General features: G+C 46.2%; 2 protein-coding genes and 1 long non-coding RNA gene across 6 annotated transcripts in view; 1 reads left to right on the top strand and 2 right to left on the bottom strand.

The window, feature by feature from the left end:
• Nucleotides 1-2,145, bottom strand: part of tab2 (TGF-beta activated kinase 1 (MAP3K7) binding protein 2) — a 31,714-nt gene extending 29,569 nt beyond the window's left edge. Inside the window, exon 1 of one of the 2 annotated variants that reach the window (XM_023810251.2) lies at nucleotides 1,756-2,145. The gene's annotated coding sequence lies outside the window, so the exon portion shown is untranslated. The remainder of the gene's footprint in view (nucleotides 1-1,755) is intronic. The other variant, XM_023810250.2, reaches the window with a different exon arrangement.
• Nucleotides 2,146-8,350: 6,205 nt separating this feature from the next.
• The window catches only part of cdk19 (cyclin dependent kinase 19), a 43,890-nt gene continuing 36,475 nt past the window's right edge, over nucleotides 8,351-15,765 (bottom strand). For 2 of the 3 annotated variants that reach the window (XM_023810227.2, XM_023810229.2), the window contains exon 12: nucleotides 14,229-15,059. In XM_023810227.2, the coding sequence (XP_023665995.2) occupies nucleotides 14,568-15,059 (492 nt within the window). In that variant the 3' untranslated portion in view covers nucleotides 14,229-14,567. Of the gene's footprint in view, nucleotides 13,177-14,228; nucleotides 15,060-15,765 lie in introns of those variants that run through there. The other variant, XM_023810228.2, reaches the window with a different exon arrangement.
• LOC111843022 (uncharacterized) lies at nucleotides 13,942-14,852 on the top strand. Its single transcript, XR_002838044.2, has 3 exons — nucleotides 13,942-14,052; nucleotides 14,139-14,237; nucleotides 14,730-14,852. It is a non-coding gene; the product is annotated as an uncharacterized lncRNA (long non-coding RNA).

Raw genomic sequence — 15,765 nt, 5'->3', positions numbered from 1 at the left:
ATCAGTTACAATATACTTCCAATTAAAACTATTTGGTTATGTTAAACAGACATGCTGGACTGAGTGTCGGTTCCTAATTTGGTGATCTGAGCAACACCCCCCCACACACACACCTATGAACAGACTGCTCAACTGCCCAATGGATAGCCATTTCGGGGTGTCTGTTACTTCCTTCCTGTGCCCATCTACCAAATCTATCTAACAAATATTAACACCCTTAAAACAGCAAAACAGTGATAGTAGATGCAGAACTATGAAACCAAAAGAGACATACGCAGGATTCCTGCGTAATATTTAAGCATTTCAGTTTCAATGGATTACAGTCGAGTACCATTAGCAAATTCATATCAATTAAGAAAACTGCGGAAATTACAGTATGCGCATGCAAGGTAAATTCTAAATGTCAAAAATCTAGTTTTAACATCATGTCGACCAATACAATATGCACGTAATAAGCAACTGTAAGGAGATAAAAGAAAAAAAGCGTCACGGTTGCTTGTGGCGGTCTGCCTGGTATATATACTTCATGCACAAGATCGTACCTGACAGCAGCATGTAGTTTGCTTACAGGACGTGTGAGGCTTTCGTGATAACACACAGGCGGACAGGTCCGGCCGAGGAGCTGCCATGCAAAGTGAGCCCATTCATACCCCGCGTGAAGAGGCACGAGCGCTTCCCAGGAGCAGCGCGCGAAGGTGCCACGCTCCGCTCGGCTCGTCTCGCGCATCTTATTACATGCGTAGCCTTCGTGGTCAAGTACTCGGGGTCTGCATTAACCCCTCTGTCCATATTTACACATAAAAATAGGTTTGAGCAGAAAACTAATGAGGGGTAGTCATACTAACTACGGAATTTGATAATAGATAAATATGCATATATATATATATATATATCCACGCGAAGAATGGAAGTATTGGACGCACCGCTTCCATTTAATTTAACTAGAATAGCGGATCACGGCGACACCACGGCACATCGAGGACACTTTCCCGGTGTCCTCGGTGTTCGAGGCTCTTTTTAATCCGAAAAAGACTTCGGCTTCACTTTAGGGTGGGGGCTGGCAGCTTACTGCTCTTACGCCACACGAACATTATCCTTAGTCATTACCAAAGCATAAGCATTTGATACCATTTTCAGACGTAAACGACACGTACCAATTAACCTAGAAAAATATATATACATACACAGTAACCAAATTACCGAACCGTAAAAGATTAATGGCCAACTCCGACAATATGGAAAAACTCAGAAACAAACTCAGAATCTTAATGTGACCCAATACTTAAGAAAAAAGTCTCATTTCAAGAGTTAAGAATGTGAGGGTAGCAGCTAAGTGGGCGCAGTCCCGACGTGCCTGGATCCCCTCTGTCCTGCACCAAGGCCGAGGGGTACGAGCACCCAGACACACGCACTGTCACCGAGTTTCCCAAAAGTCTGTCGCTAAATGACGGTGAACAAACAAGTTCTACCCGCTCTTCACTCCGTACCGCCAACTTTACGCGAACGGCACTAATAGCCATTGCCCATAACCTCACTTAAGCGAGGTGCAGAGAAACTTTTTCGACACCTGAAAACTTATTGAGATTTTTTCCCCTAATTTCACTGGGGATGTCTGGAAGCGGGTGAATTATTTAGCCACCGCTAAACGACCGCCAGATACCTGCGTTTGACGGCTTGGACCCAGACGCCTAAATTCAACCCCCTCCCAAACCCGTTCGAACCACCGGCAGGGCCTTTCTCGCAAGACTTTCTTACCGTCTCCGCCGCCGCTCCCCGGGCCACCTTCAATACCCGAGACGCCGCCACCGGATCTCCACTGGGCCGGGGTGCCGACAGAAAGGCGGAGAGGAGCGGCTTCACTAAGGGGGGGGGGGTGAATAATACTACACGGGCCTTTTCTGTTTTGGTGGTTCAGTCGGGGGGAGATAGAGTGCCGCGGCCCCCCCGCCGTTTCGGAGACTTGGGAATTCTTTTGACAGCTCTTCGTCTTCGTCCCCCCTCTGCTCCCCCCTATTTTCTATTTTCCTTCCTAACTTCCAAAGAGATACGAATCAAAATACTGTCACACAATATGGCGGCCGCGCTATCGAGCGCCTATCGCGAGAGAAAATGCGAGGCGAGGGGAAAATGATGGCTGGGAAGACAGGGGGGGCGGGCAGCGGAGCGGGCTGCTCTGCTAGCGGAGGGAGAGGGAGGGAGGGAGAGGGAAAGAAAGCAGGGGAAAAAGAGACTTGTAGTTATTATTCAAGTGGAAACTGCCGCTAGACACGTGGGAGGGAAGCAGGTGGGAGGATTCTGCGGGCGCAGAGAGGCGACCCGAGCCAGGCGGAATAGCCCGTGCGAAACGCTCTCCGCGAATTTTGCACTAAAATACGGGTGTACTCATTATTATAGAAAACGCTGACATACTCCTGGCTATTTTTTCCATGCCTCGGATTAATACACGACAGGTCATATATTTGCGTCTATAATTTGAAATGTTGTGCACTACGTGTTCTGTATGTATTCCCTTAAAAGGACAAATGTGCGCGCGACTCAAAGATTAAAACGAGCTGCTAAATTTTCAAAACGCAAAATATAGACTGGCTAAAACATTTGTAATATAGAGCTTTATAGCAGTACTATATATATATAGGGATATATATATATATTGCTCCAAGCATCTATATCTGCCTGGGCAAACGTTAACAAAGGCTAACGACTTTTTTTTATTAGCAATTACTTCTATCTCTTGTACGTGCTCGTTGGACAATCAATCCTTGTACACTCTGTATGATGTTGTTATGCCTGCCACCATATAGGGAAGTCAGTTATGCACGGCTGCCTATAGGATGACTAGAAAAACGTTTATTCACCTAGAAAATGCAGAAATGGAGCTTCATTTGATTGTTTATATGCTGCGCTATTCCGTTCAGTCTGGCAAACTATTAGATTTTCTATAGATTTTTTTTGTAAAATTATTATTATTATTATTTTCCTTTCAGGCTGGCTATAAATACTGAGAACTTGTGATGTCAAGTGTCTCTTTGCCCATGTGGAATGCAAGATGGGGACAGAGGGCGTGAATAGCGCTTTGCGATAACTGGACACAAAAGCTCATGCTCCTTACTCTAAATTTGTTGCTAGTCCGGCTGATGTTTGCTCCATTAATAAAGTCACATGCATATCGCAGCAATAAACACTAATTGAAGCCGTGGGATCAAAAGCATCATATAAATGACAAGCGTTAGCTTAAGGTTATGGATAATAGTGTAAATGACCCTTTAAATAGCATGCCCAAGCTGAGGTCGCATCCTTCAGAAGGTCAAACCCGGGACACCACTGTCTTCGTCACAGATTATAAAGACACATGTTCTGGTTAAAACTACGTTTTCCATTTGTGGTAGCAAGTGTACTTTTCTGTGTCATTGAGCCCAGCCTTCTTGTTAAACCATATGACTGAAGTCGTCTAGGACTGGCGTCATAAACAGGTGTCCCCTGTTTTTTAAAGACTCGGCAGATGTGAAGCCACCAGCCTCACTCGCTCGCTCTTCCTGGCCGCTGCATCCAGACCCACACGCGAGGCTAAGTGAAAAACCATGCGGTTGTGGGAGACTGTCCGGGAAAAAGCGGGTGCACGTTCGTCTGGGTGAATTGGCGTCCGCCTCATGCGGTGACTCGCACGGGCTGGCTTCTTCGATCTGTGGGGGCCTATGGCCCACCCACCCTGGATGAGAGCTTGAGTGTGTGGTGGGCTTTGAGGTTTGAAGCACAAAGCAAGTATTGCCAAGCGTTCAGTATACAGTTTCTGAATGGAGGGGGTACTTACCATTCATTCAAGTCCCTGGACGTTTCATATACTGGTGAAATCCCATGAAAATCCCCATATCGTTCTGATAAAACTTTTGGTTTGTTGGGGTTAGGTCTGCATCCCAAGTGAAGATCTTTTGGGTTAGAATATTGCATTTTATATGGTTATTATTGGATGGTGTGTGAGGTTTATTGAGTGATACTGACCACATGGCACAACCATTCATTGAAGACATAAAAATCTGGCAAAAGAAATCTGCTGCCAAATATTGGCGACACTGCAATGTTTTGATAGTAGCCTGTTGGGTGCAAGCTGTCAGTAGGTCTCCTTGACAGTTTATGAATATGCCCTGTGCTCCAGATTCACCTGAAGAAGGAAGTAAATCCAGCATATTACACAGAAGCTGTCAGACCCATTTAATACGATTCCCTTAGATAACGAACTGGAAATGGAGGGAAAACTGTACCCACTGTCAACCAGAGCGCTCTTGTAATTCAGATAATGTCATCAGGCAGTTTCTTCAGCCAACAGAATCTATATCTCCCTTGCTGTTTCTTCACAGAAGCTTTAGATTGCATATTGTCTACCACAGGTTTCAGATAACAAACAGGCAGTTCAGAGAAATGGGTCAAAAAAAAAGTGGGCTTTTGATGAGGGCGCTAAAAACAAAGAAGCGAAGCTGAGGGCTGCGATGAAGATGGAGAGGGCTTTGCGGCGATAAGGTTCCTGGGAAGGAGCGTGACCACCCACATTCCTGGCAAAGAAGGGGGGCTTTCTCACGGTCGGAGGACCAGCCCCGGCAGCTCAGCACTGAAGATGCAGCTTGCGACGACAGCTTCAGGTCATGCTTCAGCCAGTTTAATCCAAGTGTACTTGTGCTATTTTGATACTCGTCTGGTGCCCTTCATGCACAGAGGCTCTTTACCCTGCTCCTACTGGGCCACAGTGTATACAGCTCTAACTCTCTTTAAACAGTTCAGAAATTAAGAGCTGTCAAGGAAGAGCTGTAATGGTTTAGCTGGCATTGGGATATTACTTCACTGGAGTCTTTCACTGGACTGCAACCTACCATGGCTAGAAATTTCACTGTTCCAGTAATGGCTGTAGACCAGTCATGTTGGTTGGGGTGCTAGGAGATAGGACAGGGGGGTTGTGGTGCTGGGGGGTGGGGTGAAGTTAGGACTGCAACCACTGAACAGAAACCTGGGTGGGAGGCACAGTGCAGTTCAACACAGGCAGCCTAACCTTGCAATATATTTAAAATTCATTTTAATGATCTTTTTTGATCATCTCAGTTTATCACTGGCAAAATTCATTAAGACATAATAACGGGAAGGGTGAAATCCAGATTTGTGTGACTTTTAAAAATAGAAACATATTTCAGAAGCTGTTAACATACAAGGAAATTTACCCAGTTCTCCTTATCAACAGTCTAGCAGGAAGGAAGAGGGTCCTGTCTGCCTGGGATTAGCAGAATTAAAATGAGCAGGAAATTACTGCTGTAAAAATCTAGAAAAACGAGTGAAAAGTACAGCAGAAAAACTACAAGCTCTGAACACACACTTTGATGAGCTGGTAAACCCATGTGACATACGCTGTCATGGTATAGTGACAACACAGGTCTCAGTTCGACCTTGGCGGTGTTCCATCTGCAGTGCCTTTACCCAGCATCCAAAGTGTCAGGCTTGCCAAAATAAGGCACGGAAAGGCAGCCAGTCCAAGGTTCAAGCCTTGATCGGCACCTCCGAATCTCGGTTATAAGGTCCTATAGACTGGCTTTTCATGGTCACACCCAGCAATCAGTATGTCAGGCACTGGGCGTTGAGCTTTGTGTTTCGGTTTGTGCCCACGTTTCCCAGCTCACCCTGCTAATGTGATTTCCTACGAAAGCTCCCAGAAGAGTCTGGAAGGGGCCACCCCAAGACCTCGGTGTGGAATGTGCTAATCTCTTGTGAGAGTCGCTCAAAAGGACCAGCACTACTGGGCAGTCGGAGTCGTGTGGACTCAGACTGAAGAGGACGCACCATCGCGTGACCTTATGCTGACTCTGGGGGGTGTTACTCAATAATTCATCTGCAGGGAGGGGAACCTCGAGACTGAGTGAAAATGGGAACACATCTATGTTAATACATTCTGCTGTGTACCCTCCAGCTAATAAATTTCCCCAAGTGATTAGAGTAGGGGGGGGGCAGAGCATATTCTCCATACAGGCTCAGTAACAGCTTGATGTCAGTCACTGGCCAGCAGTTTCGCTGCTGATGTTTACACTGTTCTATGGCTTTGTCCATTAAGCTAATAAAATGCAGTAGATCAGGGTTCTCCAACTCCGGTCCTGGAGAGCTACTATCCAGTAGGTTTTCTGTCCCACTTGGCTTCTGATGAGCCACACCTGCTCCTGGTATTTACCTGAGAACAGGTGTGGCTCTTCAGAAGCCAGGTAGGTTAGAAAACCTACTGGATAGTAGCTCTCCAGGGTCGGAGTTGGAGACCCCTGCAGTAGAATGTGGCACCCACTGGATGTGTTAAAATGAAACAAAAGCTTAATTAAAGGTTGATGAAATGGCTACAGACAGTTATATGTGACCAGGGCCAAGAATATAAGCAGATTTAGAACAGGGAAAACAGGTATTATAGAAGCTAAATAAACGTGTACTCAGTGCGATATCCATTATTACTGTGAGAAGTGGAATCTGTTTGTGACACTATAGCAGAATGTAATGTCACTGTTTCTTCCCTATGAGTCGATATATTTTATATCCTATCCAAGCACACACAATGTAATTTTCCTGATTCATTAATTGTTGATTTTGGAAATGAGTCCCACCTCCCAAGTTTATGCTTCAGAGTACTCATTCTGAACTCCGTTTTGAAGGAAGGTCCAATTCTTCTAGCCACAGGGAAATGGAACCTGGTCACCGTTTTTAGAAAACTGCATGGCTTGCAAAATCAGCCTGCTTAGTCAAGACTAGCTCAGGCATATGTAACACCGACACCTAGTGGCAGAAACTGGGATTAGCTCTACTTGTTTTTTCACGGAAGCTTCGCTTACAATGACAGTCAGCGGTTAATGTTTAAGTGAAGTTTATTTAGCGGCCTGGAATATAACGTTAGCACGCGCAGGTGGAGTTGGGCAGCCAGTTGACCTTTACCCCCAGACCTTTTTTTCTCCTTACTTGAGAATTTTAGTTTCTCTTCTCTGCAGTCATCTGGCTTTCTTTTCTCTTGTCTTCCCTTTTTTCCTAATTTTGTATTATTCTGTATATATGATGTAGCAATGCATTACAACACACCCATGTAAAGCCTTAGGGGCACTTCTGTGAAAGGCGCTATACACAATATATTGAATTGAAACACAATTGAATTCCCCGAAGCAAACAACAGCAGTGTGGCTCCAGATAATAAAACATTAAATTTACAGGAGCCCCAAAAGGGAATAATGACTGAAAAGAGTTTTTATCTAAGTGGGGGGGGGTTGAGTACCCCTGTGCCTTCAGAGGCCTTGCATGTCCCTATGACTGGTTTCCAAAACATGCCTCAGAAATCACAACCAGCTGCACTGTGCCCATGCAGAGGAGCACCTGGGTACCAACTTAACTGAGACTGACATTTCTCCACCCTTGGTAAACAACTCAGGCGGATCGCTTATGAATGATGTTTATACACTAAGTGAAGACTTAAAGCCAGACTGGTGCCAGGTGGTTGCTGTCAATCGCTGGTTTCCTGCTGCTGACTGCAGATGGGCTGTTTTCCCCGCTGCTTCATACCCTTGTTTCTCCTCAGTAGCATCTGGTCCCGCAGCACCGCTGTGGTCCGTATCACAGACGTGGCTGAAGGCGTTAATCGCAGTGCCGCTTTTTAAATCAGGGGATCATAAAGCTGGGACCCTAATCCGACGCCGTCTTTATCCACTTCATCGCGAGCTTGTGGGTGGTGGCAGAGTAGACATGTCACACGCGGGTGCCGGGCATACATCAGCAACTTGGGGGCAAGGCCTTGAAGCTGGAGGAGAGGAGATCTCTGATTGGCTAAAGGACCCCAGAGCCCAGTCTGCGGCTGCCTCTTCATTGCCCGTCTCCTCTCTGCCCACAAAGAGAGCCCGTGTGGCACTGTGTGCCGGCATGCCGTTACCCTGACAGTCATGGACCATCAAGGTGGGTAGTTCAGGTCCAGAGAGTAAAACTCCAGATTAAGATTTTGCTTCAACCAACCTTTTGGTTGGTTTACACTCAACTGGTTGGTCTGGACTTTTAGACTCTGGATATGAACTCGTGAACCCATCCTTGACCGACAGCTATGCGTCAGTGACGGCAAGACAAAATTGCAGTGATGTCCATGGTGCAAATACATTTGGTCATGAGACTGAAACAGTGAGTTTGCCATCGAATGAAAATGTGAAGATGGGAGCTTTAAAACTGAGCGCGGGTTAGACCATCATGTGCAGCCAGTGACCGCTTTCACACTGCTCCCACTGCAGCGAAGTATGCAGTGCCTGATATGAACCCGGCCCCTCTACGCGCAGAATGGCCCAACCAATACACACACAAAAGCACAAAAGAGATGTTTTCCACCTGAAGCAAAAGAGATTTTATTACAATAGAGGATATAAAATAAATATACATGACTTTTTCCTCATTTAACAGTCATTTGTACAGTGAAATCAGGACAACATCGCTAAAAGCAGCAGTAAAGTATAAATGATCCTTTCCCTCTGCACTGTGTTATTGCTATGGACACAGTTTTGTTTTTCTGATCTGTTGCGTATCCCACACACGAGTTTACACGCACGCACACGTGGTGATGCGGAGACCACGGGAGCAGAGAGACACTTTCGCCTGCAGAGATTTTCTCCCCCTCAAAGACGCCAGCGGATGTCCAGGTAGTGTGGAATGTGGGAGTGGATTAAACGCCGGTTATGTCACGAGACTTCACACAAATCATTGCAGAAGAGAACAATTTCAAGGGGCATTAACCACAAGGTCAGAAAACAGCTTGGGATTTGTTTGGTCATTCATTTGATTGTTTGTTCAATACCCCACATCATACACACTGGTTTGAAGTTTAATTACAGTTTATTCCAATTGACAGTTGATGATCCAAATATGCCAACACACTGATGTTCTGCTGGCTTCCTTCAATTGAGAGCCATGTTCTTGCGGTCTGGACACCGGGGCAAATCAACAAGAATCTCTAAAAGCAACTTGGCTGCAGGAATCACCTGCATACAGTCATGCAGAATGCATGGAAAATGTCACCCCTGCCGTAGAGCGAGCCTGCGGAAGGGACTCTGCTGGCTTTGAGAGTGTGTCCAGCCGCGGGAGATCTCTGCAGGTCAAATATCTGTCCCTGTCCTCTAGTCGGTGTCCGTACCCACTTTCAAAGACTGGAGTAAGTGCCTAAAAAGTTCTGGACCAGAAAAGACGAGCACATGCAAGAAACATAAAAGGGAGATTGTGAAGAGGTGCAGACTTAGGAGTTCACTATGACATGGATCTATATCAGATCAAATCGTTATGTGTTTATACATACATAAGACTCCTTTTCTGATCCTATTGTCTTACAACTGCCATATGTTTAGTGTCTAAACAAGACATTATATAAAAAATTAAATAGTATTAATTTCCTACTAAATATTTCAGCAAGAACAGTGCAGTAAGAACAATTATCATAGCAATGCATTACAATGAATCATCTCAAATGTACTTTAATGAAAAACAATATTGACGCATAGAAACAAAGTTAATATTTCATCCACTATGCTGTTGGTTTTTCTTACAATTTCCTAACATTGACGGTGATATTTAGCTGCTTGCTGCCTATGGTAAATAATCAAATGACGAAGAGATGCAAATCAGTTATGAAAAACATACAAAAATAATGATAAAAAAAAAAAAACACACGCACACACGACACAAAAAGGCCAACGTAAAACACGTCCCGGATATTGTACGAGACGGGAACCATGAGGTCAAAACTCAGGATTAAAAGGCACTGTCCACACGGTGAAATGTACGGTTCGAGTCCAAAGCTTTAGTAAAAGTCACATCTGTCTGTGTTTTTGAAAAATGCATTATATAAAAAAATAAAATAAAATAGGCAGCAGCTGGTAGACGACACCGAATGGAGATCCAAGAAAATATTCAAGCGAACTCCATTAGTATCATTATAGAATAAAATGGCAATGACATACTAAGCATTACACTAATGAAATCTTATTAGGTATCTTTTTACAGTGTAAATTATCTTCTCCTATTATACGCTATGGCATCGACAGGCAAATTTACTGTAGTCCCATGATCAAATAAGTACTTGGGTTCTGTAAGACACAGATCCACTCCAGGTCAAAGTCTCTTAAGTGCTCAAGAAACACCTCGAAACATATCTATGTTTTCTATATATATATGGAAATAATAAATATGATGGTATACTGTCTATATACATGCTCTCTTTTACAATATATCATTTAGAATATAATTCTCATAATGCAGTAATGAATGAGAAAGAGGAGATTATGCGAAGCTGTACGCCAAATCCCATGATTCAACATTTAGTTGTAAGAATCACAATAAGAAATCGATATCCAAATCATTTAAAAACCAATAAAGTTTCAACCATAAGAAACCTGTGAGATCCGTGCCCCTTAATAAAACCGAGGCAATACGCAAGTAAAAGCTTTTTTTTCCCGTTTGTTTTGCATAGGAACTGTATGCCTGTTATTGCCCCACCGCAACCAGCGCGGGCTGCATACAGTGTAATACTTTAAAACCTCGCTTAAGTAGTTTACTTCAGAGCAATAGGATGTGGAGCCGTTACGCTCGTTAACCATAATTTAAGCATAGAAAAGAAGTCTGCCAAAGAACTTCTGAAAAGCTGCTGGTTTGATTTCCCAGAATACACCACGGTTTTGGAAGGCTGTATCACCTGGCCCGTTGCGTCTGACCATGGGGTAATAAAAAGGTACGACGGTAACTTAAAAAACAATTAAAAAACAAAACAACAATAATAATAATAACGACAGTAACAAATCTTCATACAAAGGACGTTTAGAAAACAGTCAGGACCGTGGTCACGCCAAATCGGTCGCCCAGTGTCCCGGCATCCACCCTGACGTCCCCAGTGCAGACGTGGAAAACTCTGAGCGCTATATTGCTAGTTTCCGATGAACCCCAAGAACATCAGTGTCGCGCTCCTGGAACAGGCCAAGGGAGACAGTAGAAATGACAATAAAATTATAAAAACAAAACAAAGCAAGCTTTTGTCATCAGCGGAAAATGCCAGAACAGCCACTGAGGATGTTCGTATGTTGTATCGTCATTATCGCTGAACGATGACTGATGGGTGAGATTCTCCCATGATGGCGTTCCTGTTAAAGGCGCTCTCTCAATTGTGGAAGGTGGATGGATCAGCCGGCTGCCATCATACCCATCAAAGCCAAGATAAACGGCCTTTCTTCACGACAGGCGAGCACCGGGGGGGCGTTACTGGCTCCAAGAAGAGCGTGCTGATTCCTATTACAGGCAAGCTGACTACACTGGCTGATCACAGAGCGAAGGCAGTTAAAAGAGCTTTAAAGATGGCATCATCAAAATTAAAATCACTACTGACACAGAGTCTGAGCACTGATAAGAAAAGCTAGAGAATGGTGCCACACTAATTATACATCATACTGAGCGTTACCACCAACGAGAGCATGTGAGAGGGATAGAGAGAGCAAGAGAGAGGGATAGACAGATAGAGATAGAGAGAGAGAGAGAGAGAGAGGAGATCTTTAGCGGTGACCTCCTTCCCCAGCCAGCATCGTTCTTTTCCAATCTCTCCGCTGTGCTCCAAGAAGGAGAATAACATCAGTGCTCATTGAGGGAGAGGAAGTGCAGAGGAGAAGCTGGGCTCTTCACGCCTTGTTGTTCCTGGGTCCAATGGAGATCAAGCTGCCAGTGCAATCCCTCAGAGTTCATTTAGAACAATAACAACAACAGCCGCAACAACAACAAAAAAATCACATGAATAAACGGTGAAGCCCCGAGGTGTTGGGCCGATAACCTTTAGCTGCTCTGACAAGCGACATGCTTTTGGCCTGACCTTTGACCCCTGCTGGCACGGTCGTCTGCGCAGATGCCCATCTCTAGCAACTGGGCACGACCGCATTCGCATGGTTGATGCCATGGGACGTTTACATTCATACTGGATAATTAGATGCCATTTTTCTTGCTTCTCGCACACTCACCCCAACACACAAACTAAAGAACCATTTTTGTCAAATGTTAAGTACAACTGATGGTCTCTGGCTGGGGGGGGCTCTTGGTGAGGAATGGCGCTTGAGAGGTACAGAAAGACAGAACTCAATGTGAATCCACTTCACTAACAAAGTATGGTGATAAAGCAGAGCTTACATCCCCCGCAATGGAGCCACCTGTAGAGTCAATGTTCCATCTGTACAAAAGGGACTTCAGGACGACAGATACATAGCTGGGATAATTCCGAGAAGCTTGTTTTTTTTCCTTCTTTCTTCCTCAAACCCAGAAAGCACCGGGATGATTTTTTTCCTTTATTTTCTCATTGATATTAAAAAAAAAAAAAACGTAAAGGGAATCGTGCAGCGTGAGATACCATTGTGTGTAAAGGGCTTGTTTCCTGCGCTTCATCCCATCTGTTTGATACCAAAAAATATTTACAGAGATAACAAATTAAACTTAAAAACTCAGCAGAGCGAACGAAACAAGTCTGTTGTCGAACGAATAGAAAAGGTGCGGTATATAAACGGACAGAGGTGCCGCCTCCCCCCCATACAACCGCCTGGCTTCTAGGACGACACCACGCGCGTTTCTGCTCGCAGGGTCCGTCAGAGGCTCTGCCTGGCTTCTCTCTTCTCTTGTCCTTGCATTTCCCTCTTCATCTAAGGGTGAAAGAGGGCTTGTTGTTGTTTTTTTTTTTTTGGTTCCTGTGTTGAATTTGCCTTCATATTGCAGAAGCCCTGAGTCAGGGCGGGGGCTAGACGAATATGGGCGGGGTTAGGGTTAGGGTTAGGTACAGGGCAGAAGGGTGGCTTTGGGGTGGGAGCCTGAGGGGAAACGGGAACAGGGGCAAATGGCGTGGCCTACAAGGGAGTGTGAGGGGATCAGATCCCTGGTGGGGTCATACTGGGGGATGTCTATTGGTGTGAGGGGTATGGCTTGGAGGAGAATGATCGGGGGAAGAGTGTTTGGGAGTGAAGGTTCTCCAGTATGAGTGAGGGCAAGGCTATGGGGTTAAGGAAAAGCCAAACGTCAGTAGCGGTGTGACTGGTGGGAATACTGGGAACTCTGCTGGGAAGTGGAGGAATATGCCATGGTGCTTTGGGACTGAGAAGAGCCTTGGACGTTGCCTTGGTAACCAAGACGGGAACTGGAGTGCTACAAAACAGGTAGAGAGAGATAGATTTCAGAAAAAATGACTCAAAGACCATCCAATAATTCGTACACATCACACGCATATCAGCTGGTTACATTTTTACCAAGAATTGATTATGAATTAAAAACTGGTCTGTACCAGTCGTAAAAACTGATGCCCGACCTGTACTGAGCCAGTTATGAACCAGCTCTGAACAGGCTGGAACCGGCTAACAGACCAGATAGTACCGGTCATAAACCACGTCGGGGTCTTAGCATCGCGGGGCCCCTGCAGCAGCCATTTTAGCACGTGCATTTTAGCACCATCCGGATCGGGATGGTCCAATCTGTGCCTGGACAGAAGCTGCGTGCAGGATGGCAGGATGCCAGTCACTGTCGGGATTCCAAGGCTCAGACAGAACGGCGCCGCGGACATTCAGTGACCGTGCCACAAGGGGGCACTGCGGTAACAGGCACCAAAGGAATGCCTTCTCAGCACTGCCCCCCCCCCCCCCCCCCCGTGAGAATGTCAGTCATTGGCTCTCTTTAATCATGACTCTCCGGAGTGGGCCAAACCCATGTGAAGGTATATTTATGCTCTCAGAGAGACGGCCTGCATGGGCTGGTGGACTGGTAGGCCATCAATGAAAGGAAACCCTGGCCTTCTTGAGCGGTCGTGCAGCTGGCTGCAGTGTCTGCCGAGGCACGGGGATATTTATACAACTGCTGAGATGTGACTTTGGGGCGGCCTGCAGCTGTCACCCCCACGCCGCCTGGCCCGTTTTAAAAATAGCCACGACCCCCGCCGCATCACGACACGACACTCTGGCAGCCCTGCGAAGATCGAGTCCGGACACCACTGCCTGTTCTGCTGCTCGCTGCTCTCATACAGGCTCCCAGGTTACAGGCACCGCTGTGTAATCGCTGTGATTTATTGCTTGACCAGTGCTCCTTGACATAGGCATGAAACTATCCTCTTTATTTAGACTACGAGGTGAGTTTGGGCGTGTACTCTGTGACTGGGCGGTCTTTCCAGGCTGTTATGCTGAGATGGGACCACGGAAGAATTCCGCTAAAAACAGCAGGTCTGGTTCCCAAAGGGTCGGGGGTGGGGTGGGGTATGGTCACCTTAGAGAAACTGAGCTCGACTCAAAATGCTTCAGTTAAAACCTCCTTATGCAACAACCTTTCATCAGTTACTTTAAGGAACTAACCCTCGAAACAAAAGAGTACAATGCTCAGGGCTGACCATTTATAGCAAGCTCAAAATTCCAGAAAAAGTGTTAAATCATATTCCTGTCACGAGGAAATATGTCATTCATTCCGGACACACTACTCATAACACTCTAAGTCCAACTTCTATTGACACTTAAATGAAAGGGCAGATGAAACATTCCACGAGGTAAATCTGCAGTTCAGTTACAGGAATCTCTATAGGGGATGAAGCCGTCATGTTTATTGATGTTTCTGGTGCTGCGTGAACAGCCGGGGAACAAGACTTTCTGATGCATGCTATTTATTACGTGACATGATTTCCGATAAACATGCCTGCTGACTGCGGTGTGTCTCACATTCAGACCCTGGGGAAGGTGTTTAGGACCCAGGGCAGCCCAGCGCAACATCGCTATGGAAACACCGAGTGAGGTGACGCCCCTTCCCACCTGGTACTCGGACTGCATGACCCCAGTGCCCGAGGGGGCGCCCGAGGGCCCCATGCGTGGCTTCTTGTTGGGCGGGGCCTGGTCCTGGCCGTGCTGCAGCCCTGTCGCCACAGTGGCCCCGGTCCCTGTCGCCGTACCATTGGTCTGAGCAGAGCTCTGCTGCGAGGGAGCCTGCTGCGCGGCGGCCTGCTGCGTCTGCGTCTGCGTCTGCGCCTGCGTCTGCTGGTGTTGCTGCTGAGTCTGGTTCTGTGTGGGGGGGCAGACGGGTGTGGGGCAGAGGAATGAGCTACTGAACCACATCCGCTCATCAGTCTCCACATTGAGGGACCCTCCCCCAGGACTCCTCTGTTCCAGAAGCTTCTCTCCAAGTCTGACACCGTCCCCTGTTCCCTGGACGCTCCTCACGCTGCACTTTCTGCTCATTTGAACAGCAGCAGTCTTATTAGCTTCTCGCTATGTTTGACAGATGCTGTGTAGCTCATGCTCCTTCTCGATACCACTTACACTCAGTGGTCAAGTTGTAAAAATATTTCAAGGGGGGTGCTGGGAGTGGGGGGGGATCTCCAACAATAAAAATAGCACATGAGATTTATCGTCTGGACAATCGCGCAATCCAGATTAAACTGAGCTGCAGTTCAGAGTCTTCCGGCTGGGTATTTAAGGGGATGGTGAGGGGGGATGATATATGGTTTTAGTAATTTTTTTCCACGGGGGGGCGGGGTCCATCCACGTGCATCCCATGACAAACTGAGCCCTGCTTGCACTTGTACCTGGCCATTCACTGGCAGCTCTGCCTGGTCGACCCCCCTGCCTGCCAAATAAAATAAATGTAAATGCAGAGTGTGGCTGGGACAGTTATGATGAAATGTTAAAAAAATGTTTAAACAGATGGTGTTTAAAGTCACGAAACGTGACGTAACTGGATGTATCCTTGTTGGGTTTTGAAGTGCTG

The sequence above is a fragment of the Paramormyrops kingsleyae genome, chromosome 19, assembly GCF_048594095.1.
Source record: "Paramormyrops kingsleyae isolate MSU_618 chromosome 19, PKINGS_0.4, whole genome shotgun sequence".
Classification (NCBI taxonomy): Eukaryota; Metazoa; Chordata; class Actinopteri; order Osteoglossiformes; family Mormyridae; genus Paramormyrops; species Paramormyrops kingsleyae.
This window is presented reverse-complemented; position numbering and strand designations above follow the sequence as displayed.